A 27304-nucleotide genomic window follows, 5' to 3' on the forward strand; every position below is an offset into this window, starting at 1 on the left:
TTCATGCTTTTATTTAGTCTCGTTTAGACTATTGTAACAGAGTAACCGTTCGTGTCAAGTTGTGGCACCTCGGTTGTGGAACGCTTTGCCTCCTTCCATACGCTGCTTGGATTGTGTGGAAAATTTTAAAACCCAGTTGAAAACTCTTCTTTTTAAAGAGGTTTTTAACTAGACTGTAGGGTTGCCTTATGTGTACTTCTGTTTATTTTGATTATTTGCTGTAATGTATCTATAAGTGTTGTGTATTCTAACTATTGTTGTGAAGCACTTTGTGATTTTTATCTGTGAAATGTGCTATACAAATACATTTTACTTACTTACACATTAACGCAATATCCGTGTATTACAAAAAATATTTTCATGGCTGTAGATAAACTCCTAGAAAATAAAATTAGGACATATGGGTTATTGCGAAAAAGGGAAATGAACCAATGTCCTTTAACAGGTTTAACAGTACTACCAGAGGGTTTGTGAGCGCTTGAAGCAGATCATGAATAGAATTAAGCATCTGTTTTAGGTCCTGTTCACACTAAGAACGATAACTATAAAAGGTAATTATAGAGATAATGATATTAACATCCACACCAGCAAACAATATTGTCTGTTTATTCTAAGCGCACATGCATCTGCCACTTTAAATTCTTGAGCTCGTTATATAGCAGGATGGATTCTGATTGGGTGTCAATGTTTGTATCCTTCATCAGCTGGAAAAAAAAAATATTCTGAAGATTATTCCAAAGATCACTTGTGCCTTTATCATTATAGCTATGGTGTGGACTCTGCTATTCTTTTATAATGAGATTTAATTTTTAAAATTATATCTATGTCGCTATCTTTATAGTCATCCTGCTTGGAATGAACAGGCCTTTATGTAGGCAGTTTGTTACCAAAGTTTAGAAAACAACACTGTGTGTTACTTCTATTGTCTTTTGTTGCCTCGCATTAAGTCCCATAGCTACAGTAAGTTAAATGTCAGCTACATCAATACTACTGTAATCTTAGCAAACTAGCTTGCTGGATGGGTAATTAACTGCTTTCCATTTACGTCACATGAATGGCATACAAATTATACTTTGAAATATAAATAACACACACTAAAACAAATAAAGTGGCATACTTGCAGGCTGTGATGCAGATACAGCAAATGTCCCGACAAAGTGTGAACTGCTCCGTCTTTCTCTCTCCGCCAAATAATAAGTTATTTGGCGAAACCAACATTGAACTCCCTCATGTTTTGGAAGCTGTCCTCAGTAAAACGCACAGCACACAGAACCAATTTGGGGTTGTAATGTTCAGGAACAGATTTAAAAATAAATTGCAACCCATTTCCTGACATAATCCGCTTTAAGAAGGCCAAACAAAGATGTTTGGACACGGGGATAAAAAAAACAGTGTCTTTTTGATTTAGTGAAAACTTGAGGCTACACCAGTATTTCTACATCGTCATGTTGTCCAATGCACTCAACCAAGCGTTCTAATCACAACCTCACCCCCAACCATTAAAATTTCCATAGGCAGATTTATTTTAATGATATTCTAATAGGCCACTTGTAATGTAATGTCACAACACCCGGGAAAACAAATGCTGTAGTCTATAGGAGCTGTTTGTTGTAGTTCTTGAAAAGTTTTTTTTTTTTTTGCTTAATATTTTCCTATTTGGGTGAATTTTGAGATTTGCAATTACATTATTAATTTTTATACCCAAACTGTTACGAGGAGATGTTCGGATCCAATTGCAGTAGTTTAATATAGAATGGTCAAACAGGTAGTAATCCAATAACAGAGTATGTAAAGAGATATCCAGAATCAGTAACAGAACCAGGCGGCAGAGAATCAAAGGCGGTATACACAATCCAAAATCAGACACAGAAAGAACAAACACTAGGGAAACACTCAGAAATGCTAGACAGGGCTAAACAAGACTTCTCAATTATTCCAAACACAGCTTATATAGCCAAGTGGTAATGGGGAACATCTGGTGGTGATTAGCCCTAAGTATGGGATTATGGGAAATGGAGTAGGCAATGGAAATTCACACCAAATGCAAGAGTCCTGAGTGGAGTTCCCCTTCTGGAGTTAAGCATTGCTAGCATTGGGAGGGAGGGAGTGAATGAACAGTGCTCTCTTCAACCCTCAATACCCATGGCTAAAGTACCCTTTGAGCAAGGCACTGAAACCCCAGTTGCTCCCCGGGAACTATATATATAGCCGCCCACTGCTCTGGGTGTGTATGTGTGTTACGTTTTCCTGATTGGTCTAGGAGAGGAATGAAACACCAAAAATGAATGGTGGTGAAATGAATGTGCAGCAGCATGAAGCCACCCCTTCTCCAGACCCAGAGTCGTTTCACAATAACCACATAGTTAACTCATTAAAGAAAATAGTTTATTTACAAATTAGGCAAAAAGAGGGGTATCCAAATCAGAAGGGGGTATTGCCAAAACAACAAACATAATCAGTCTTACTATTTATTAACCAAACTACTTAAACTAAAAAGAAAAGAAAAAAGAAAAAGTTCAGCAAGATAAACTAACTCCCTTACTAACAAAAACCGGAGAAAAAAAGTCAAATTCAAAATAAATGGCACACACCTCCCTACTAACCCCACAAATAAAGAAATAGATGTTTAACAAGCAAACCTTAAATAAACCAAGAGAAAAACAGATTAATTAAATCAAACAACAAATAATTATTAGAGATAACACTCACTTCTGCCTTTTTAATGTCAATCGCCAAGTGTAATAGAAAGACTAAAAATAAAGAACTACTTCAATAAGTAGTTATATAATGTTATATAAGGTAGAAATACACAGTTAACTACTGGCTTCAACAAAGTATCTGGTCTGGGGTTGAAGATAGGACCTCAAAGCTGCTGCTGCACAGTCAAGCCATCACCAACCCAGCTCTTCTTCTTCTACTAACTTTTTATGGCGGATGGCAAACCAACTTTTGGTGCATACCGACTGGACTGGAGTATGAAGCACTGATAGGCAGATGACACACACACAAAAAATATATTAAATTCTATTAATTATTCCTATTTCTTTAATGTACATTATAATAGCACCATTTATTCTTCTTTGTTCTGCGTTTTCGTTCAAAAGACTTGTCATATTGAATGATTCAACACCCATGTTTTTAACTTCATTAATGGGTTTTAACCTTTCTTTTCCATATTTTTACATTTCATTAATACATGTTCTATAGTTTCGGGCTGATTACAATAAATACATTTACCTGATTCATGTTTTCCTATTTTAAACAATGAATGATTTAATCTAGTATGCCCTATTCGGAAATAATTGTATCTTCTTTCCTGTTCTTAAAAACATTTCTTCCATTTCCATTTACTTTCTGTTGAATATTATACATAAACCTGCCCTTGTTATCACAGTTCCATTCCTCTTGCCATTTGTTATTCATGAATTATTTTATTTTCCCTTTAACTTAATTTTTGCTCAGAGTCACTAGAATATCTATTTCTGTATGTTTAAGAGCTTGCTTAGCAAGCTTATCAACCACTTCATTGGCCTCCACTCCCACATGAGCAGGAACCCACAAAATATTTTAGCAAGCTTACTTTACTTACTCTTAACAAACTTGCAAGAATCTCATATATAAGGTCTCGCCTTGATGATTTTGATCCACTTGCAAGACTAGATAATGCTGTGTAAGAGTCAGAACAGATTACAACTAAGCTTGGTTTAACCTCCTCTACCCACTGAAGGGCTACCACCATAGCAATTAATTCAGTTGCATAGACAGATACATGATCAGTTATTCTTTTCCTAATGCTAATTTGAAATTGTGGAGAGTGGTAATGATTGGAGCAATTTGACCACATCAGCTGTTCACAGCCTTGCTTCCGTGGCCTGACTGAACTAATGCTGCAATCGATGAACCCTTAATGAACACACAAAAGTGTGGGAAGTTTTGCAAACCAAAAAACTTTAAAACTTCACATGTGACTACATAATTGCTTGAAGCCATATACATGTGATCAATGTGGGAAGAGTTTCACAGAAAAAAGACACCTTAATGAACACATGAAAATCCACACTGGTGAGAAACCGTACCCATACACTGTAAAAAGTCCTTCAAGGGTGTTGTCTGTAGGAATTTATTTTAAAATGTATATTTATTCCAATAAATGTATTCCCTTTTCTTTTTGAATTCATTTAAGTTTCACATAAGTAAAAAGTGTGAATGTTTTTGTAATTTATTATTACCCATCAAAAAAATGATTTTACCTGACCTTCCCAATTAATTGCTTCTACAAAACTCTAGTGTTTATATACAAAGTAAAACGTCACGACCCGCCCACATGCTGCAGCAGAACAACAAGATTGTTGCCCGTTGTCACCTGTACTGGACCAGTTTCGGATTTCTGTGGAGTTTTTGAGGGTCTTATACAATGTGCAACCGATGTAAGTAACTATTTACATTGCATAAAGTTAGGTTTTAGCAGAATGAGCACGCATTTATTGAACTATAAAATGTAAAGCTTCGCCTGGTTTCAGACAGTAACGTTAAGTTTGTCAGTTTTGCAGGCACCGCATGAGGCCTTACCGAAGGTCTTGACATCAACATTAAAAGTTAAGTTAACTGCTAGGTTTGTAGTCAGACCTGCAAACTTGTCGCTTTTCGGCGAAAATCGCTGTCATCTTGGTTAATTGTGTCATTTAATGTTATGTGAATCACGTAGAATGGGTTTTTGCGCAGCAAAAACATCTACAATTCGAAGATGCACAACTTTGAGCAGAATCTGCCCGAGCAGACGGATATTAGTACACATCTCATCATCACACAGGCAACCACTTTGCGCGTCTAAATCAGTGTTATGATCTGGTTTTCAGTCTGAACGTCAAGTAAATGCCTCGTTCGTTTGGAGATATGTGCGCACAGTCAGCGGAGGCTCGCACTGCGGTGCCAGGCAAAAGTATAAACAAGGCTTTAGGCAGTCATTCATGATGTGGGTCAGAAGTTCTCTCACAATCCAAAAATGTGTGAATTACAGATGCTAAGATGTCTAAAGTGTCCAAAGGTGTAAGCAAAAATTATTTTATTTTCATGATTTTTGAACAAACACACTCTATTTGTGAGTTGCTTTGCAATAACAAATAGAAACAGTGAGCACATTTGAACTAGTGTTTAACCTTGAGGTTCCATGAGCGTCTATATCAGATGTGCAGATCTCAACGTACGCCTCTAGTGACAAAGACATTGACAAGACATCTTTTGGACATAACTTTGCTTAGTGGGAATCATCTGATGATATAACTGTAAGAGTGGCATACTTTTTACTTTTACTTAACCACACCTATGTGTTACCAGCTGAACCCCTCTCCCCTTTAAGGATTTAGGCCTTGGAGGTGACTTGTGTATGTGATGTAGTCTAGCAGGTTTGTTGTGTCAAGTGAGACTGTACTTAAAGTTGTACTATGAAGCCAGTTCAACAGGCTAGGCTTTCTGTGCAGGAGTTGGTTCAACCAAACTTAAAACCTTTTGTGAACTTTTAATGTGTGATTTTATTAAAGGCTTTTGAGGATCGTTCTCTGTTGCCACTTATTGTTCTGTTTATGTCTCATACAGGGAAAAACAGAGAGCAGTGTCCACGAGGACTTGAAAATGAGCAGATATGTGTCTGCCGTGAACCAGATGCAGTGGGCATCATCATTGAGGGAATCCCAGTGCTTACTGATCTTGGAAATCTGGCCAGGGCATGTTGCCTGCTTCTGGGGATGACATATGCTCTGAACCTGCAGTATCCACCACAACTCTGCAAAACTTCTGAGTTAGTTGGTCAAATGCTAGCCTTGCATTCATAAATGGCAATATCATTGTGTTTTTCAGAGTTTTTCAGAAGTTTGTTCTGAAAGTTTAATTGTTAATTGGCTGCAGTTCAGAAGTTATGTTATATAAACCATTTTATGGTAAAATGTTTTAATACATATTAAGATGTACTGTGCACTTATGGATTGAAGCTGAAGTCAGTTATTTCACGTCAGATGCCGTGATCTGGCTTCCCTGTATTTCATTTTAATGTCCTTGTAAGGGTATATGTAAGATTGTTTTTTTTTTATGTTTTCTTTGTTTCACCACTCTTGCTCAGTGGGCAGTTTAACTGAGAAAAATGTGGTAGTCAAGCACAGACTTTTTCAGTTCCTGGGTAAGCCTCCAGCTGCTGGGCACTTGAGCCCTTGACTCAGTTCTGTTATGTCAAATGCTGAGGTCAGAGGCCCTTTAATTTAATGTCAGTGTTAAGAGATTGCACTATGAAGGTGTTCCATGCTATACTTAAAGATGAGGTCAGAAGTTTCTGTAATTTTTTATGTTAAAATGTTTACATTACCATTATTGTGTTACATTAACATTCAAATTGATTACTTAAAATTAGTTTATGCACTTATACTTTATGCAGATGATTCTCAAATTTATGTACCACTGAAACATGGGCATAAAAGTGCCATTCAGTCTCTTCATGCATGTTTGGTAGAAGTTAAGTGCTGGCTTGCAAATAACTTTCTCCAATTAAACGAGGATAAGACTGAGCTCATTTTATTTGGAAGTAAGGGGTGTGTGGATGATGATTGCTTGGGGTTGTTTCCTGGGAAAAAACTGTCTAGCGTGAGGAACCTTGGAATCATTTTTGACTCTGAGCTTAAATTTGAGCAGCAAATTAATGCTGTTGTTAAGAATAGTTTCTTCCATCTTAGATCAATATCTAAATTGATCTATTCTTACTTTTAATGATATGGAGAAAGTTGTTCATGCCTTTGTGTCTTCACGTTTGGATTATTGTAATTAAATATTAAATAAATATTGTAAGTGTGAGTCAGGCTTCTCTCTCTCGTTTGAAGCTCGTTCTGAACTCAGCTGCCAGACTTTTAACGGGTACTAAGAAGAGAGAAGACATTACTCCGGTTTTAATTAAACTACATTGGTTACCCATACGTTACAGAATTCAGTGCAAAGCGCTGTTGTACGTTTTTAAATCTCTGCATGGTCTAGCCCCCGAGTATGTTACTGATTTAATCAGCCGCTGTCAATCCAGCAGATCTCTGCGCTCGAATGATCAGTTGCGTCTTGTGGTTCCACGAACGCGTTTAAAATGTAAAGGTGATCGGGTGTTTTCTGTTGCAGCTCCTAGGCTTTGGAATGACCTTCCTCTGTCAGTTAAAACTTGTCCTTCATTGGGTGTTTTTCAGAGTGCGCTTAAAACTTATTTGTTTTTTTTAGCTTTTGACAATGTTTTGTAAGTGTGTGTGTCATACGTCTGTTTTTTGTTTTTATGTTTCTCTTTTATACTTTCTGTACAGCACTTTGGTTCCACTTGTGGTGTTGAAAGGGCTTTATAAATAAAGTTGAGTTGAGTTGAGTTTCTCTCAAAAGAACAATATAATTTTTTCTTCTCATTCTCTTCCATCAGAACTAAAATGGAAGTAAAAAATGTAATATTTGACTCTATAGTGGTTAACCCCTTTGCGTGCAAACATCGCTGACGGCCCCAGTTTATTATTGTTTCACTTTCACAGCACATTAAACATCACTGTCTTACTTCATCTGGACAAACTGTGCATCAATGGAAAGTTTCAAGACTCAAGCTTCGATATTTGACCAATATTTTGATAAAACATTGTTGCAGTGACAGATATTTAGTGATTTATGTCAGGAGTGCAAAATAATAAATCCGTATTATGCCACATTTTGAATAGAAATTCACAACTCACTCATATTCAGTCAGGTCAAGAGCGGTTTATTTGTGTTCACATAGACTCACTGAACAGCGTCAATAAGGATTTACAGACCAAAGATGCATATCTGCGGAGATATATGGATATATTTACTGATGTTTACTTCATATTTCTTCAGACAGAATCGTCATTTCTATTCATTTTCCACGGATTTACGCGATCAGATGATAAACAGCCTCTCCCAGCGATCTCTGTGTGCGTGCAGTAGTCACAGCTCGTGCGGTGTGTGACTCAGACTCTGATTGGGTCTTTCAAACGTCAATCTTAGAGTTTCATATCTGGACACCGCCCCATCGTGTCACATGCTTCCTGCACACTTCCTGGTAGTTATCTGGCCAAAACAACACTGAAACACCTCTGTACACACAAAATATCCGAATAATAAACCCGCGATTACGATAGTAAAGCTTGGTATGAGAATTTCTTGAGATCTGGGGCGTTTTTATAAAAAAAATCGAAAATGTACATCGGAAATGCTAACTTGTGCAGCGATGAAAAAGGCTACAAATAACATATTTTTACAACAGTAAACGACCAAATTCCACCCCTGATCGCTAAAGGAAGTTATTATAAACACTCGATCGGGGTTTAAAGTGAGTTTTGAGTAAAAGTGTACTAATAATTTCATAAATTGTCAGATGTAGCTTGATGCTAACGTTAGCACCAATGCTACTAATAGCAGGTGCTTTTCTTCTTCATAATGCATTTTTGTCTCAATAATTCACGTAAGGTCGTAAGAAAATGTTTTGTTGTATTTTTATAGTAAGACTTTTGATAAATAAGGGCTAAATGCAAAGAGAGACTGAAGTGAGATCGCTGCTTTGTTGCTTTGTAAAGCCTGAAAAACCACAATCAAGGCTAATAAAGGTGGAATAAAAACAAAAGAATAATGATAAAAGAATAATGCGGATAATGTGTCATACTTGGCGGAGGTGTGAAAGAACCGTTTGGTGAGAACAATACAATCATGATTCGGGCAGTTTTCAACAGTGAAACATACACAAAGAGCACAGGATGTTTACATGTGAGATCTTACAGAGATGACAAGGGCCATAAATCAATCTGATTAGCCTTCTCTAAAAACACACATGACATGGCCTTAGAAAATATTTCATAAAATTCACAGTTTTACAGATTCGATTATGAAATTTTTTATGAAGTCTTGGAAGACTTGTGGCCTTAGCTACACTGTGTTTTCAAACTCATTTCCTACATCAACATTTTTTTAAATACATTTAAAACATATGTTTTTAATATTTTTATTTTTGTTTTTATGTTTGAGCTTATATATCTCTATTATCATAACAGTCTGAGTGATTCTGATTCCTGAACAGTAAACTTTAAAGTGTCAGCTTTGTGAACAAAGGTTGATTATGTATCTAGTCAGAAAGAATCATGAGCAGAAACCTTTTTATTTTGGGTATGTAATTTCGGTCTCCATGCCAAAAAAGGGGGGTTACTAGTAAGGGGTTAATAAACTCCAGATCAAACTGCAGCTATTTAAATGCAATATAGTGGGCTAAAATGAATAAAAATGAATATACATAACTAGTGATCTACATATCTAGTTGGGCTAGTGGCATGCTAAAACTGTTTTTCAAACTTCACATTACGTGGTGGTGTGTTGACCTCGAGTGGTGAGCTTGAGAAGCTGCAGATGTGATTTAAGTCGACAGTTTTAAGCAGGAAAACAAATACAATTACTGCTGTATCATAAATTCTCATTTACAACTGGCTACAGCGCTCTCTTAAAAAAACAAGTTTGATCAAGTTATTTGTACATTTGCAATGATGTTCAAGATTCATTATTGTCACTATACTAAAGGTACAGCAAAATTAGAGCAACCCGTACAGTTTAATAACACATAAATGAGTCCCAGCTAGACATCTAATTTAATTAGAAAACAAACAGTAACAGCCAAATGTACTGCATGGGGAGCAGAAAGTGCTGCAGGAAACTTCACACAATAAAAGAGAGGTACACCCAAAACAAAAACTGAATAATGTAAGATAATGTAAGATGTAACTTATACTAAACAGACACACACATAGGTATACAGATGTAAGATGTTAACAGTGATAGAAGGACTAGCAGCTGATCTTGTAGATGGTTCTGCCACAGTGTCCTCAAGAAATAAGTGTTGCTGCTGTGATTGGTGACTGTGAAACAATATGGGTACATAAATTCTGTCGGCTGGTAATACTTAAAATTATTCTGTGCTGGTGTGGGACTTCATCCAGTGTTGTGTCAGTCAAAGCTTTCTACCAGAACGGAAGCCATTCACCGATGAAGTTTAGTCCTTTTTCAATCAGAGTTCTTTCATCTTCCATCTGTTCACTCTCAAGTCTGTAAGGAGGAATCGGAAGAAAACATCATTGTTGAGTGGAAAAAACAAGTTCAGTACGATCACTTTCAGTAGTAAGTGTAATAGACTGTAACTCTCATTAAAATCCTGTAGTCAGATTAGTTACTGATTTTATATAATTTTGCTTATATAATTTAAAACAAAAAAAATGTAATGTTGTCTGGTTGTATAAGGGTGACTAGGATAAAACGTTTACTCACCTTAGTTTACAGTTTGTGTTTTGTAGCACTTTAATGAGCTGCTCCTTTGAGTTTCCTAAGCTATTATGACTCAGATTTAGCTCCTTTAAAAACTCCAGTGCTTTTTTTACAGTCAAAGACTGAGACAAACAAGCAGCATCTGTAATTCCACAGTTATTTAAGCTAGAAAAACAATGACAGACAGACAGAGGAAGAAGAAGAAAGATCATTTTTACATTCATTCAGAGTGGGATATTTACCCAGAAGACACAAGATCTAAGACATGTCAATGGGAATCTAAGTGATGAGGAGCTTTGCTTGATGGATTTCCACTGGCAGAAAATTCCCATACATGAGTTTTGCATCGAGTTCAAATTAGACATGGAATCTGACATCATTGACCAAAAGAAGTATTTTCAGTGACCTCAGTGTGGGTGGAGTCTTTCTGCCACTGAAAGTCTGTCAGACGAAGCTATGCAAAGTTATCACTGAATGAGGCAGTCAGTTAAGCATTGTCTACTCATCCACTTCATTACATCACTGTTCAAGAGTATAAAGTACTGCAGAATAAAGAGGCTGTTGGGAAAATGTTTCACACACTTTGCATCTGGACATGCAATGACTATAGATTTTGTTAATATGATTATAGTCTGAGGAATAATCTTGATTAACACTATTACTATGCATTCATTAATTTCACATCACTACTTGTGTATAAAATCACATGAATAGTACTAGTATTTTTAAAGTGCTATTTATTGCTAAAAGTTAGAAAAAAAGAAAGAAAAATCTATACCAAGATGAATTTTGACTGGATTTGCAGTAATTAAGTTATTATTAATATAAGACCAGTAGCATAGAGACGAGGGGGCCTAGTTCCCCTCGATTACATATCCGGCCTCAGCAAGGAGACTACCTTAGCATTTTAATAATTTATTTATGAACTAAAAAGTGATTAAGATGCTTAATCATCATCTCTGCGGTGGATGCGCAATATACATTTCATACAGATTACACAATTTGTTTTATTTGAATTTAATGTTCATTACTAAACAAAATTTGTTCCATAGATGTACTGTATTTCTCTTGTCTATGAGGTAATAGAGTTTGGGTTAATTTCTGACATGCTCAATGTCACAGGGACCAAGAAATAGGATCATGTTTGGTTTTATTATTTTACTGAACATCTTTAGTTGTTATTGTGAGTATGCACAAACAAATGTCGACCCTTGACAGATTCGAACAATGTAATAAATCTTGCTTCTATGGCCAAAAAAATTAAGGAGTATTTTAAGTGCAAGTAATCGCACTGGTGTCTAAATGTTTATCTTCTACACTCTGAGCAAACAATTGAAAATGCACACATTCAAGTAATGTATTAACTCCGTTATTATGTGTTACCTTCACTTGAGCATGCAAAACTGAGTGGTGGAGGAAATAAACCTTCCGTGTTTCTGCTAAGCATGGCACTTTGAGCTTGTGCACCACTGATTTTGTTTTGTGCAAGTTACAACAGTTCCGTGCAACAGAAACACGTGGTGTTGTGGAGGCTTTGTGATCAACCAGTTTCACTATTAACCGTGCTTTAAAACATCATAGTTAATCACTGCATCCCTATTCGGGTGTATGAATGTTTTGTGAATGATACCCATTGTTTCTCTGAAAGTAACTTGCAGTTTAATGCCTTAAACATTACATAGCCAAATCTTCTGCATTGATTTCATGATTTACATGTAAACCAATGATATGAATCTGGTCCTTGCTGTCCCTGACACTCACCATCAGAGGACTCCATTTCCTTGTCCTCCTGGACTCTAGGAACTGATTACACTCACACTTGTTTCCCATACCCTGACTATTTAAACAGCTCACAAACACAGGGCCCTGCCCTATATTAATCTTGTTGAGCAGCACTTTGATTGCCCTTGCCTCGTGCTTAAATGTGCTATAGAAATAAAACTGAACTTGAACTTGAGTTCACTAATCACTTGTGTTTTGTTTACTTGTGATTCTGAAAGAGGTAATGATCCTTTGAAATAAAGTATTTTTTGACTACACAGTGTAAAAATGAGGATAGATGATACCAGCCAGTTACAATTCTTACCAGTCAATTCGTTAAAAGACCCAATTATTTTTTAATGTTTTTCTTTACATAACCCAACTGTGAACAATATAAATGAAGGCAACAGGGCAGTTTAAAAATAATTAAAAATCAAATGATTAAAAATATATTTATGTCAAAAATTAATTGGCCAAAATGTACCTCTGTTTGGTACCTGGCAGGTGTTTATTTTATACCCTGCTTTCATGAGATCACAAAAAAACCATCAACCAGGAATAATTATTTTCCACAAATATATTGTGAAGTCAGGCTCTTCATAAGATATTGAGTAAACATGTTTTGGTTAAATTGCAATGTTAAAGTTAGTTTAAGCACTTTTTGATACCACTTTTGTATGACAGTTTAATGTTACTCACCTCAATTTCTCCAGCTTACAAAGTGAATCCCTCAATATGTCACACAAGACCTCAGTTCCTGTGTTTTCTATTTTATTCCCACTGAGGTCCAGCTCTCTCAGGTGTGTAAGTTTCATACAGAGTACTGGAGTCAGGATGAGACACTGTTTCTCTGTAATACTGCATCCACTGAGACTGAAGACAGAAAGAGAAAACACAATGACTCAAGTCAGTGATGACTCAAAATCAATGGACTATTTTTTAAAAAGTAAAAAAAACTTTGTTTAAAAATTTTTTTACAAGTAAAACTGGAAAGTGACAGATCCTATAACAACTGGCCTTTCAGGGACCGTGATTACTGTTGATTGTGCATCCCCTTAGTGACCAAATTAATTTTGCATGCTTCACTCATAAACAAAAAGTGCTTAAATGATGTAAGAGATTTATTTTGCAGCTTAATTGATCATAAAATAGGTTTTTGCATAACTTGTGCTAGACTAACATTCTAACAAAGTGACAATAAATGAAGTGGCGTGTGGCCAAGTATGGTGACCCATACTCAGAATTTGTGCTCTCCATTTAACCCATCCAAGTGCACACACAGCAGTGAACACACAGGTGGAGAGAGTGCTGGATATTACTCCCCCTCACCTACAATCCCTGCCGGACCTGAGAAACAAACCGACTCTCCGACTCTCCACGACTGCCCCTAAGCTAAATCATTTTACCTGCAACATTTTCAGGATGTTGTTGAGGAAATAACAAAGGGAGAACATTCTCTCAGCCGTGTTAGGAAAACATTATAATAATATAATTGAGACCGGAGGTTGTGTTATATTTTTATAAAATGTTCTTGAAATGTGATGTATTAACAAAGCTGGAACATTTGACCTGCAACATTTTAAGGATATTTTGACAATTCCTGTTGGTTTGGATCCACAACTTTTAGGGAGAGTCATGGCCTAATGGATAGAGAGTCACACTTGAATCCCAAAGGTCATGGATTTGAGTCTCAGGACCAGCAGGAATTGTTGGTGGGGGGAGTAAATGTACAGCAATCTCTCCAACCTCAATACCATGCCTGAGGTGAGACCTTTGAGCAAGAACCCAACCCCCAACTGCTCCCAGGGCACCACAGCATTGGCTGCCCACTGCTCCAGGTGTGTGTTCATGGTGTGTGTTTGTACACTTGGTTGGGTTAAATCCAGAGCACAAATTCCAAGTATGGGACAGCATACTTGGCCACAGGTCACGTCCTTTCCTTTTATTTTCCTTTTTTATGGACTAATATGTTTTGCCTGTGTAACCAATTGTGATGTGCCATTTCTTCAACAGTTTTTATGCATTCTATTAATCAACATTAATAATCATATCAACAATAAGATATGCATGGTATTGAATTACTGCCGATATCCGATATGAAAATATTTTAAACTCGTTTTGGTCATTACCCCTGAACGCTCTATTCAGATTCTAATGTTTCACTGAAGAACGCGACTTGAATATGCCCACACAACAGTAGTACCTATCCGGTACATTGTGTCAAGATGATTTACGACTTTGACCTTTGACCTTTTGACAGGTTGAACTTCCGGTGACCTTATGATGGATGGGTTGAACTTTCCGAATGAGTTCATGGGTTAACCTATTGACCCCTTCCCATGCATCGATCATGTGGTTTTGACAGAAGCTTTTACCCAATTTATCTAGTTAGTCCTAAATCATAGTTTTTGACGGGTAGTTTTACGGTATATGAACTCTAAAGTGCATCACAAGCTCAGTTTAAACACTCTCTTGACAATCATTTAATCATCTTGTACTCTATTTTGATCTGTTTTCGTCTGTTTGACCAAACTCTGAGAATAGTCTTTATCTAAAAAACAATGAAAAAGATAGACGGCTGGTGGGCCGGATCAACATTAAAAGTTTTCACAATAGTTTAGAAGAGAGGATTTCACTATTAGGTATTTGTTATTCTGATACACATTTCCTGTATAAAAGACTATATCTATAACCTTTTCAGGTGAATGTAGTGCAATCTTATGGATCTTAAACGTAATCATGTTGACATAGTCCCTCTAGCAAATCCGTCAAAAGTGGACAAAGCAGAAAAATCTCAGCGCACGGTAGATGGTAATGCTTATGACCAAAGGGGAGTACGCCAAGAGTGTGGAAACTTTAACACGCTCAAACTTAAATGAGTGTGCAGCTTTCGGTGGAACTGTTTGATTTGTTTAGGTTGTAATAGTTTTAAGTGTAAAACAGCTAGACCTCATTTGTTGTGTTAATGCTTCATGCGATCACACTTTTTGGACAGACAAATTGGCACTAAAAGAAATATCTCGAAGATAAAAACTGTAACTTAATTTCTTAATTATTTAGATATTATTTAGATAGTAGGCATATATTTGTTATTTTACAGTACACATACAATCTACAGGATAGAATGATGCGGATACAGTAAAATACAACTATAAACTTTAAGAAAAGTTAACTTTCATTACACTAGTGTAAAGTGATCTTACAGTATGCTAAATGAAAAGCACTATGTAAAAAGGCTGAAGGGCAAACAACTGATGGAAAACACACGTTGGGGGGATACTGCCGGTTAAATATATTGTTTTAAATAAAAAATATAATATGGATAGTAAGGATACTTTTAATATAAAATATATAAAATAGAACTACAGCCGTTAGCTGTACAGATGGTCATTTTAATATTTTATTTTTGCTTTTAAATGGAGGTATTTTGGAACAGCTAAACAGAGGCCCTGCAAAAAAATGTCTTTCCTGCTCTGTGTCTGTGTAAGGTTTACGACCGTAGCAAAGCACAGTTCTCAAATTACATCTCTAGGATGCGTGGGTCCGCAAAGCCATCTGTCTTGAACCATCTTTAATGACTGAATACGATCGAGGGTCTTTCTCTGAAAGAATTCTTCTAAAAGATAAATCAACTTCATCTAAACTTCACAGTCTATACTGTGACAAACAAACGAGCTCCTCAGCATACATTTAAAGCGAAATCAATATTTTTAGTTTTATTTTTAAAACGTACGGAAATACTTTGGCATCATGTTTCATTGTGTGTGTGTGTGTGTGTGTGTGTGTGTGTGTGAGAGAGAGAGAGAGAGAGAGAGAGAGAGAGAGAGAGAGAAGGATGGTATTAAAAACTTTGAAGATCGTGCTAAAAATAAGAACTTTAAAGAATCTAAAGTGATTAATGCATAACGCATCTAATATAATATAAACATATCATATGATATAATATGATATAAATAATTATTTATTAAATAATATTATATAAAAATATAAATATTTTAGGTAATATCTATTATCATTTTGTTGAATTAAGAAACAGCGGACATCAGATGTAGTGAGGGTACTGATAATTAAAAAACATTACATTAATGTTAGCTTTGAAATAATGTACACCATTGACTTAGATCATACGGTCTGGAGCTCCACCCCTGGCGTGAGGGGTCTGTGAAGCACCCCTTCAGGTTTCACATACAGGAGAATACCCGGACTAGGACCTGTGAGATTCTGTTTATAATTTAACTTTAAACATTTTATTTAATTTTTTAATTCGTATTATTTTATTTTGGGGATATTTCATTCATGTTTGGACATTTCTTACTGGTCTAAAAATGTAAGGGATAATTTTTTATATGTATCATCAGAAATGTTTATTCTATATACTATGCTATATATAATCACATTTAAAATAAGAAAAATGTTCTTTTTCTTTTTTGGCATCCCCCAGACATTGGTGTTTTTCATTATCCTAAAACGTATTAATGGCTAAAGTCTGAATATCCATAAATATGTGAGCAGCATGATTGTGATTGTACATGTCTGTAATTTTGAGAAGGCAGCGTTTATGGCCAGTTTTTGTTTAAAATATGTTAAAAACGTGTTTTATAAGCTCAATAAACATAAGTATTGGTTGAATACACCGTTAAAATGTATGATAAATTATTTTCTTTGGTTTAGTAACATGTCTGTGTTTTATAAGTTTGATAAACATGGTGAATACTTGTTTAAAATGTATGTTCCGCTTTAGTAACACGTTGTCATATATAATTTTATATTTTATTTATTTTTTCATATTGTTTAAAATAGAAATAAGTCTCTTTTTAACTTGATATGTTCATGTGTATGTCTGCTTGTTTATATGGTTTATCAGAATACAAATTTGTATAGTGGCATGGATATTATAGTGATATAACAAGGTACATATGGTTTCTGATTACATTTATAGGGTAGTCATATAGTCATCGCTTAAAAACTAAATTTAATTAAAAATGTACGTGCATACAGCATTTTATTGTGTGGTAGTGTAGGTGTACGGTTAAAATAAATAATTAACCAGCTTTTGAAAAAGATCAGTTATTGTTTTATATTGTTTGCGAATGTATAATGTGTTTTTATTCATTAAAAGAAGAAAATAAGACTTGGAGACGAATGTATGTGTACACATGCATGAGAGAGAGAGAGGGAGACATGAATGTGACGTAATACCAGCATCACGTGGTCCACAGATGCGCTTCGAATAGAGAGCATTACGGATAACATTGACGAATCACCGTCAATAACCCGGAAAAACGACAAATGGTCACGTCGTATGGATAGATCACATGTTTTAACACAAAAGGTAGAGTGTAAAGAGATGGTGTGATTTATTAATTTTCAGATCAGATTGAATCATCAGGTCGCTGACAGTTGACATCAGTTTATGTTAAACAAGCACCAAACTTTGCTTGCCCAAGACCGCAATCTGGTTAATATGCATAAACAATTTAATACATTTACATTGTTGTGTACAAGTTCAGGCTTAGAACACGTCAAATTGGATTTATAAAGGGACCGTGTGAAAGCAAACGGTGTTGAGTGACCGCTAGGTGTCATCCTTGTTCTATGAATGAACTTGTTCAATAGGTAGGAAGCTGAGCAAGGGTCGCCCCTGCTCTCTAAAAAATGTAGAATGGATTTTGTTTATCTGAAACAGTCGGTTTCAGTATATTTTTTATAACTGTTTTATTTATAAGGTTTTTTTAAAAGAACAGAATGTTTTTCAACCTTAGTTAAATTGTTTTAGATTATGTATATTATATAAAGGATAGAATATAAAGAACGGCATGTTTTTCAACTTTAGCCCTGTTGTACTGTGGCACGAAAAAAGGAGGGGGCACGTGCGCTCTCTCTGTCTGACGGCGCGGCTCACTATGTTCTGAGACAGGGGTAAGGTCATTCAGAGAGAGTCCGACAGATGGAGCTGCGAACCCGTTTCTCACAAAGCTAAAGCTTCTTTCTAAAATAAGGTAGGCACATTGGTTTCAGTATATTTTTTTATAACCATTTCATTTATAACCTTTTAAAAGAATAGAATGTTTTTCAACCTTAGTTAAATTGCTTTAGATTATGTATATTATATAAAGGATAGAATATAAAGAACGGTGTGTTTTCAACTTTAGCATGATAATTTATATTATAAATATTATATAAAGGATAGGATGTTTTATATATGAATGTGAAATGACTGAAATTGTTTTTCAACCTTTAATTGTTTTAGATTATCTAAATTATAGAATGTTTTATATATAAATGTGAAATAACTTAAATGTTTTTTCAACCTTTAATTGTTCTAGATTATATAAATTATAGAATGTTTTATATAAATGTGAAATAACAGAAATGTGTTTTTCAACCTTTAATTGTTTTAGATTATATAAATTATAGAAAGTTTTACATATAAATGTGAAATAACTAAAATGATTTTTCAACCTTTAATTGTTTAAGATTATGTATATTATATATATATATATATATATATATATATATATATATATATATATATATATATATATTATATAAAAGATAGGATGTTTTATATATAAATGTGAAATAACTAAAATGTTTTTTCAACCTTTAATTGTTTTAGATTATATAAATTATAGAATGTTTTATATATAAATGCGAAATAACCGATCCCATTTATATACTGCTCATGAATGTAATGGGAGTGGGACACACACACACACATAACTGTATAACTGGGACAAAGTTCAAACAGCGTGGGGAGGGTTTCATATAGCACAAAACCACCCATCAAAAACTATGATTAAGAACTAACTAGGGCAATAGGGTAAAAGCTTCTGTCAAAACCACATGATCGATGCGTGGGAAGGGGTCAATAGGTTAACCCATGAACTCATTCGGAAAGTTCAACCCATCCATCATAAGGTCACCGGAAGTTCAACCTGTCAAAAGGTCAAAGGTCAAAGTTGTAAATCATCTTGACACAATGTACCGGATAGGTACTACTCACAACATAAGACAACGCTGAGAGACTGTTCTTCAAGTTCTTTTTATTTTACTGTTTGCTTCGCGATGAGAGGAATAAGACATAATTCACCCCAAAAAGTATGGAAGGCATTTTCTGCCAAATTTAAATAAATAAATTAAATGATTAAAATGAAAATTAAAACCAGATTAACGATTTCATTACAGAAAACTGTACGCAAAATATGTGACAAAATTGAGAATTAAATTAAATGATTTCATTTTCACAGTTACATCCCTGTCAAATTGAAATATAAAATGCAATTGGTGATTTCACATTTGATTTTCAATACAGTCTCGAGGCAAGACTGCCAATATTAAAATGAAAAGCCAAACGTGAAAAATAAACTACAAATGCAGTTTTTACAAAGCTCTTTATTAACGCTCACGCAATAATGGTGACACAATTCAAATTTAAATGTAAATTTTACTTTTCATTTTAACTCCTCTTTTATTTAAATTTTCGTTTTCATTTTCAAAGACAACCTGCATGCAAATTATATGTTAATGAGTGGGTGTGGCTCAATTACGCTGTTTCCAGTGTTGCCAACTTAGCGACTTTGTCGCTAGATTTAGCGACTTTTCAGACCCCCATAGCGACTTTTTTCCAAAAAAGCGACTAGCGACAAATCTAGCGACTTTTTTTTTGACATACCTTATTTAGTCTCTGAGACTCTCCGACACTGCCGCACGAGCTCTCTCTCTCTCTCTCTCTTTCTCCCAGCGTGCGCACACGCCTCACTCTCTCTGCATCTGTTATGTTCGGCGAGCAGAGAGGATCAGCACTTTCAGTTAAAAAATATATTCTGTTGCTTCTAACTCTATTTTAGATACAAGTATAGCCGAAATCACAGTACAATCATTATCTTAATCTTATGTGTATGTGATTTCATTAGACATTGTCATAAATAGGATTTGAGAGCTGGTTATGTAGTCTTAATGGACCGCGTTTCATTCATTATAATATTAATTCCGTTGTCGGACAACAGAAACATTAAAATATAATAATTAAAAACTTGTATTGAAAATTTTAGCTGCCTTAAAATGCATTACATGAGCACAGAAAGGGCAAGATAATATGACGCACTTACGTTATGAATATGCTAATTAGCGTGTGACGTCATCTAGCGACATTTAGCGACTTTTCAGTCAGGGTTTAGCTACTTTCCATTGAAAGAAGTTGGCAACACTGGCTGTTTCGTGGAGGAGCTCAAATGGCGGTTATGGCCACTAGCAGCAGAATTAAACCAGCTAGCAAACATTTCGGATGATGATGACTTCATTTTGCTACGAGTTGAATCTATATTGGATACACTTGGACATTTTGCAGCCGTCACAAACTCCGATGTCGATCCTCGAGTTATAATAGTCTTAGTGAGGTTGTGCATTTTCCGGGGAGTCTCGTCGGCCAGTTTGGTAAAATTGGCAAGATATTCGACTTTTCCGGATCAATAACTCGCGAGCATAACGTTTTTGGTACACGAATTATGCCTCTTTTTACTCGTAGTGATGTAGTAAACGAGCTACAAGCGAGTTTGCCTGAAACAAGCTTTTTTCCGCTCTGTACAAAAAACGTTGATCTCAATGCGCTGGCGTATGAGAGACAAGTCCTAAGGGACCGTCTGCAAAGTGCGAAACGCGAAAAAGGTTACTAATAAAATACTCAATAACTTCACAGTAACACACTGTAGTGTCACCAAATTCAGTTCACACATCACTGCTCTCCTGCTGCTTATACTACAATGTTGGTTTTAAAAATAGTTGCTTTTGCACAATTTTACGATTTTTTTTATTATGAAAACGTCAATAACGTTACTGTAACACACTGTACTTTCACCAAATTCAGTTCACACATCACTGCTCTCCTACTGGTTATACTACAACACTTATATTGAAAATAGTTGCTTTTGCACCATTTATATGATTTTTTTTTATTATGAAAAACAGTTAATAACTTTACTATAACACACTACTTTCACCAAATTCAGTTCATACATCACTGGTCTCCTGCTGGTTATTCTTCAACAATCATTTTGAAATTAAATGATGTTGCACATTTTGTATTATGAAAAATAATTAATAACTTCACCGTTATGGAACATAATAGTTAATAACTTTAATGTAACACACTGTACATTCATCTGATTCAGTTCACACATCACTGCTCTCCTGCTGGTTATACTACAACTTTCATTTTGAAAGTAATTGCTTTGGCACAATTTTCATGCTTTTTTATTATAAAAAATAGTTAATAAATTCACCATTATTGGACATAATAGTTAATAACTTTAATGTAACACACTGTACATTCATCAAATTCAGTTCACACATCACTGCTCTCCGGCTGTTTATACTACAACTTTCATTTTGAAAGTAATTGCTTTGGCACATTTGTTATTTTTATTAAGAAAAAGGTAAATAACTTTACTGTAACACACTGTACATTCTTTAAAATCAGATCACACATCACTGCTCTCCTGCTGGTTATACTACAACACTCAAATTGAAAATTATTGCTTTGACAAATCTTTTTATGATTTTTTTTAATTATTAAAAATAGTTAATAACTTTACTGCACTGTATATTCATCAAACTTTTATTAGTGTTTTTATATTCAAAACAAGTGCTGTAGTATAACCAGCAGGAGAGCCGTAATGTGTGAACTGAATTTGGTGAAAGTACAGTGTGTAACAGTAAATTTATTAACTGTTTTGCATAAAAAATCATAAAAAATGTGCCAAAGCAATTACATTCAAAATGAAAGTTGTAGTATAACCAGCAGGAGAGCAGTGATGTGTGAACTGAATTTGGTTGAAATACAGTGGGTTACAGTAAAGTTATTAACTATTATGTTCAATAATGGTGACTTTATTAACTATTTTCCATAATAAAAATCATAAAAATGTGCCAACGCAATTACTTTCAAAATTAAAGTTGTAGCATAACCAGTAGGAGAACCATTATGTGTGAACTGAATTTGGTGGAAGTACAGTGTGTTACAGTACATTTATTAACTATTGTTCATAATTAAAAACAATTCATCAAAAGTCTGCCAAAGTAATTCCTTTTAAAATCAAAGTTGTGGTATAAACAGCAGTAGAGCAGTGATGTGTGAACTGAATTTGGTGGAAGTACGGTGTGTTACAGTAAAGTTATTAACTATTATGTTCAATAACAGGTGAAGTAATTAATTATTTTAAATAATAAAAAATCATAAAAAATTTGCAAAAGCAAATACTTTTGAAATGAGTGTTGTAGTATAACCAGTAGGAGAGCATTGATGTGTGAACTGAATTTGGTGAAAATACAGTGTGTTACAGTAACGTTGTTGACGTTTTCATAATTAAAAAAAATCGTAAAATTGTGCAAAAGCAACTATTTTTAAAACCAACATTGTAGTATAAGCAGCAGGAGAGCAGTGATGTGTGAACTGAATTTGGTGATACTACAGTGTGTTACTGTGAAGTTGTTGAGTATTTTATTAGTAACCTTTTTCGCGTTTCGCACTTTGCAGACGGTCCCTTAGGACTTGTCTCTCAGACGCCAGCGCATTGAGATCAACGTATTTTGTACAGAGCGGAGGAAAGCTTGTTTTCAGGCAAACTCGCTTGTAGCTCGTTTACTACATCACTACGAGTAAAAAGAGGCATAATTCGTGTACCAAAAACGTTTTGCTCGCGAGTTATTGATCCGGAAAAGTCGAATCTGTGAATATCTTTGCCAGTTTTACCAAACTGGCCGACGAGACTCCCCGGAAAATGCACAACCTCACTAAGACTATTATAACTCGAGGATCGACATCGGAGTTTGTGACGGCTGCAAAATGTCCAAGTGTATCCAATATAGATTCAACTCGTAGCAAAATGAAGTCATCATCATCCGAAATGTTTGCTAGCTGGTTTAATTCTGCTGCTATACTGGCCATAACCGCCATTTGAGCTCCTCCACGAAACAGCGTAATTGAGCCACACCCACTCATTAACATATAATTTGCATGCAGGTTGTCTTTGAAAATGAAAACGAAAATGAAAACTGAAATAAAAGAGGAGTTAAAATGAAAAGTAAAATTTACATTTAAATTTGAATTGGGTCACCATTATTGCGTGAGCGTTAATAAAGAGCTTTGTAAAAACTGTATTTGTAGTTTATTTTTCACGTTTGGCTTTTCATTTTAATATTGGCAGTCTTGCCTCGAGACTGTATTGAAAATCAAATGTGAAATCACCAATTGCATTTTATATTTCAATTTGACAGGGATGTAACTGTGAAAATGAAATCATTTAATTTAATTCTCAATTTTGTCACATATTTTGCGTACAGTTTTCTGTAATGAAATCGTTAATCTGGTTTTAATTTTCATTTTAATCATTTAATTTATTTATTTAAATTTGGCAGAAAATGCCTTCCATAAAAAAGATGTGATGTGGATTACTTCAGTATTTGAGATTTGGATTTCCTCAGAAAAAAAGAATGAAGCACTTTACATTTTACTAGTTAGACTTTTTCCAAAGACTTTTTCCAAACTATAATTCCTGACTAAATGTATAATCAAGTGAAATATTATGAAGTTTCAATAACAATATAGACTACCATTCAAAAGCTTGATGTAAATAAAATAAATGTAACAAATAAATGTAACTGCAACAAATGTAACAAACAATGCTATTCTTTCAATTTATAAAAACAAAAACAGAAAAAAATACTTACTGTATACATTAATACTTTAATACATTAATAATAATAATAATAATAATAATAATAATAAAATTTTTTTGTAGAAAATCAGTGTGTGACTGGAGCAATTATGCTAAAAAGTAACTAATAACTATAAACTATAAAATATATACATTTATTTTGTCCTCACATTCTTTCTTGTAACTCCTCCCTCACAGTGACACACAGCTGACTAATGGCTTATTATGCAGCTCATTATACAGACCTTTGTCTTTTCATGTGTAAATCACAATGATATTCATGGTAGTTGACGCCTACTCGCATATGAATTTTACAAACAAAAAGTGTCTTAGAAAATTTAAATCAGTATATTGTTTTCTGTAAGTGAGTAATTTAGAAAGAAAAATTTTAGGCTACAAGATCCATTTCTCAGGAACCAATGTTCTTTATGTGTTTTATGGCCTTAAAGTTTTTCACTAACCATGCATAAAACATTTTTTTTCTCAAAAACACAATCATGTACATGCATGCTGCTCACATACAGGTGCTGGTCATATAATTAGAATATCATCAAAAATTTGATTTATTTCACTAATTCCATTCAAAAAGTGAAACTTGTATATTATCTTCATTCATTACAAACAGACTGATATATTTCAAATGTTTATTTCGTTTAATTTTGATGTTTTTAACTGACAACTAAGGAAAATTCCAAATTCACTATCTCAGAAAATTTAAATATTGTGAAAAGGTTCAATATTGAAGACACCTGGTGCCACACTCTAATCAGCTAATTAACTCAAAACACCTGCAAAGCCTTTAAATGGTCTCTCAGTCTAGTTCTGTAGTCTACACAATCATGGGGAAGACTGCTGACTTGACAGTTGTCCAAAAGACTACCATTGACACCTTGCACAAGGAGGGCAAGACACAAAAGGTCATTGCACAAGAGGATGGCTGTTCAGAGAGCTCTGTGTCCAAGCACATTAATAGAGAGGCGAAAGGAAGGAAAAGATGTGGTAGAAAAAAGTGTGAAAAAAGCAATAGGGATAATCGCACCCTGGGGAGGATTGTGAAACAAAACCCATTCAAAAATGTGGGGGAGATTCACAAAGAGTGGACTGCAGCTGGAGCCAGTGCTTCAAGAACCACTACACACAGACGGCTGCAAGACATGGGTTTCAGCTGTCGCATTCCTTGTGTCAAGACACTCTTGAACAACAGACAGCGTTAGAAGCGTCTCGCTTCAAAAAGGACTGGACTGCTGCTGAGTGGTCCACAGTTATGTTCTCTGATGAAAGTACATTTTGAATTTCCTTTGGAAATCAGGGTCCCAGAGTCTGGAGGAAGAGAGGAGAAGCACACAGTCCAAGTTGTTTGAGGTCCAGTGAAAAGTTTCCACAGTCAGTGATGGTTTGCGGTGCCATGTCATCTGCTGGTGTTCACCCACTGTGTTTTCTGAGGTTCAAGGTCAACGCAGCCGGAAGTTGGAAACAAGATGGCGGGATAGGTGAACACTCCTGAAGCTACTGCTCGTCTGCAGAAACAAAACTGCGCTTTAAATGGTATTTATTGGCATTTATATGGGCAAGTTGAAATATAGCCTAAAGTAACAGTACAGCGTATGGACGCTCCTAGTATTACTAGAGGAGAGAAGAAAAAATTGAAAGGAAAAGTTTCCAAATCTGAAATTATTTCTACACTAATGGACGATAAGCTAAAAACTAAAAACTCCAAACTAAAGTGACGGTAATGGAAACACAGCTGAAAATAGTAAACGACAAAGTGATTGAACTGGAAAGTCGAAGTCGTCGGGACAATCTCAAAATCCTGAATCTGAAAGAAGGAATTGAAGCGACTGACCCGGAAATATTCCTTGAATCTATGCTTCCGAAACTATTGGGCTTTCAGACTGGTAAGAGCAAGGTGAAGATTGACTGGGCTCATCGTGTTGGACCCAAGCAGGATGATAGACCGCAAGCGATGATCATAAAATAACACAATCCCAGCGACAAAGACAGGATTATGCGTGCTGTGAAAGCCAAGGGGTCATTGATGTTAGAGAATAAGAAGCTCTTCATCTATCAAGATTTATCCCCAGCTGTCTGTGAACAACGACGGGGTTTCAATGAGGTGTGTGAGGCGCTGATTAAAAAGAACATCAGATTCAACATGAAATTTCCCGCAATACTGTGCCTGTCACACGGAGAAGATCACCGCTCATTTAGAAGCCCAGCTGATGCACGTGAATATTTGACTACACTCAAGGACTATTATATACCTACATTTCTTATTTATGGATCCAGCCGAATTGAAGGGGGGTGTCTTTGTTGGAGAGGTTGGACCCCCGGTTTGAGTTATATAATTTTTTATGCATGAACTCTGAAATAGGAGGACCACTTTATTGGATCATGGAATAACAGTATTGCTTCTTCCTCCTGCAAAGGATAATGCAAGTGGACTCATGAAAATACTCTTAAGCTTATTTCTTACTAATCAAAGTAGCCTATCATGTCGGAATGTGACTGGAAATTCTCTGATTGTTACTTGTTTTGTTTGGACATTGATTGAAATGTAGACGTTGAATTATTTCATTCAGCCAATTAATTATCTTACGGATGTAATGACGGGCAGGCGCTTGGAGCGCTCTTGTTTTCAAAATTATTATTATTATTATTATTTTTTTTTTCATTATTCTAATGGCTCTTGTAAAGAGGTCTTCTCCCTTTGTTTGTTTTGTATGCTTGTTTTGTGTGTGGCTGCGTTTTTGTATGTGTGTGTGTGAATGTGTGTGTGCTTGTCTCCTTCCGTGTGATCCTGGGAAAATGTTTTTGTTTTATCTTTATGGGATTTAAAGACTTGACATATGATGGAGATGATATACATCACTGTATTGATGTTGAAAACAACATAACTTATAAATATTATGACCCTGAGAATCTAAAAAGTCTGAATATAGTAAATAACTTTTCATTTCTGCACTTAAACATAAGAAGTTTGAATAAACATCACGATGAGCTTGTCTCCCTACTCTCAAACACTAAATGCTGTTTTAACATAATTGGTTGTAGTGAGACGTGGCTAAATGGCCAATCGTACATAGATGCCTTAAACCTTGAAGGCTATAAATTATATCATAAGGACAGATTTGGCAGATCTGGTGGTGGGGTATGCCTCTATGTACGTTCGAACATGCATGCCGATGTTTGCGATCTTGCTGTTAATGACAATCATACAGACTCTCTTTTTATTGAGATAAAAAATGACAAAGGTAAAAGCATTATTTTGGGCATAATTTACCGCCCCCCAGATTCTGATTTAAACATCTTTAATAACAAACTTGAAGAAATTTTACTATACATAAATAATTAAATAAAGACTGCATCCTCCTTGGAGACTTTAATATTGATGTCTCCAAGGACGATGCAGTCAAAAATGACTTCATTAACACACTACACTCCTCCTCTTTCTTTCCAAATATAAATATATTTACTAGAGTCACAAATACTTCTACAACTGTTATAGACAATAT

At 35.2% G+C, this 27304-nt stretch overlaps 1 protein-coding gene across 1 annotated transcript in view; it reads right to left on the bottom strand.

The window, feature by feature from the left end:
- Positions 1-10316: 10316 nt before the first annotated feature.
- Positions 10317-27304, bottom strand: part of LOC127953044 (NACHT, LRR and PYD domains-containing protein 3-like) — a 120548-nt gene continuing 103560 nt past the window's right edge. The window contains exons 16-17 of the mRNA XM_052551939.1: positions 12778-12951; positions 10317-10482 (exon numbers count right to left, since the gene is read on the bottom strand). Coding sequence (XP_052407899.1) covers positions 10317-10482; positions 12778-12951 — 340 coding nt within the window. The remainder of the gene's footprint in view (positions 10483-12777; positions 12952-27304) is intronic.

The sequence above is a fragment of the Carassius gibelio genome, chromosome B3 (genome assembly GCF_023724105.1).
Source record: "Carassius gibelio isolate Cgi1373 ecotype wild population from Czech Republic chromosome B3, carGib1.2-hapl.c, whole genome shotgun sequence".
Classification (NCBI taxonomy): Eukaryota; Metazoa; Chordata; class Actinopteri; order Cypriniformes; family Cyprinidae; genus Carassius; species Carassius gibelio.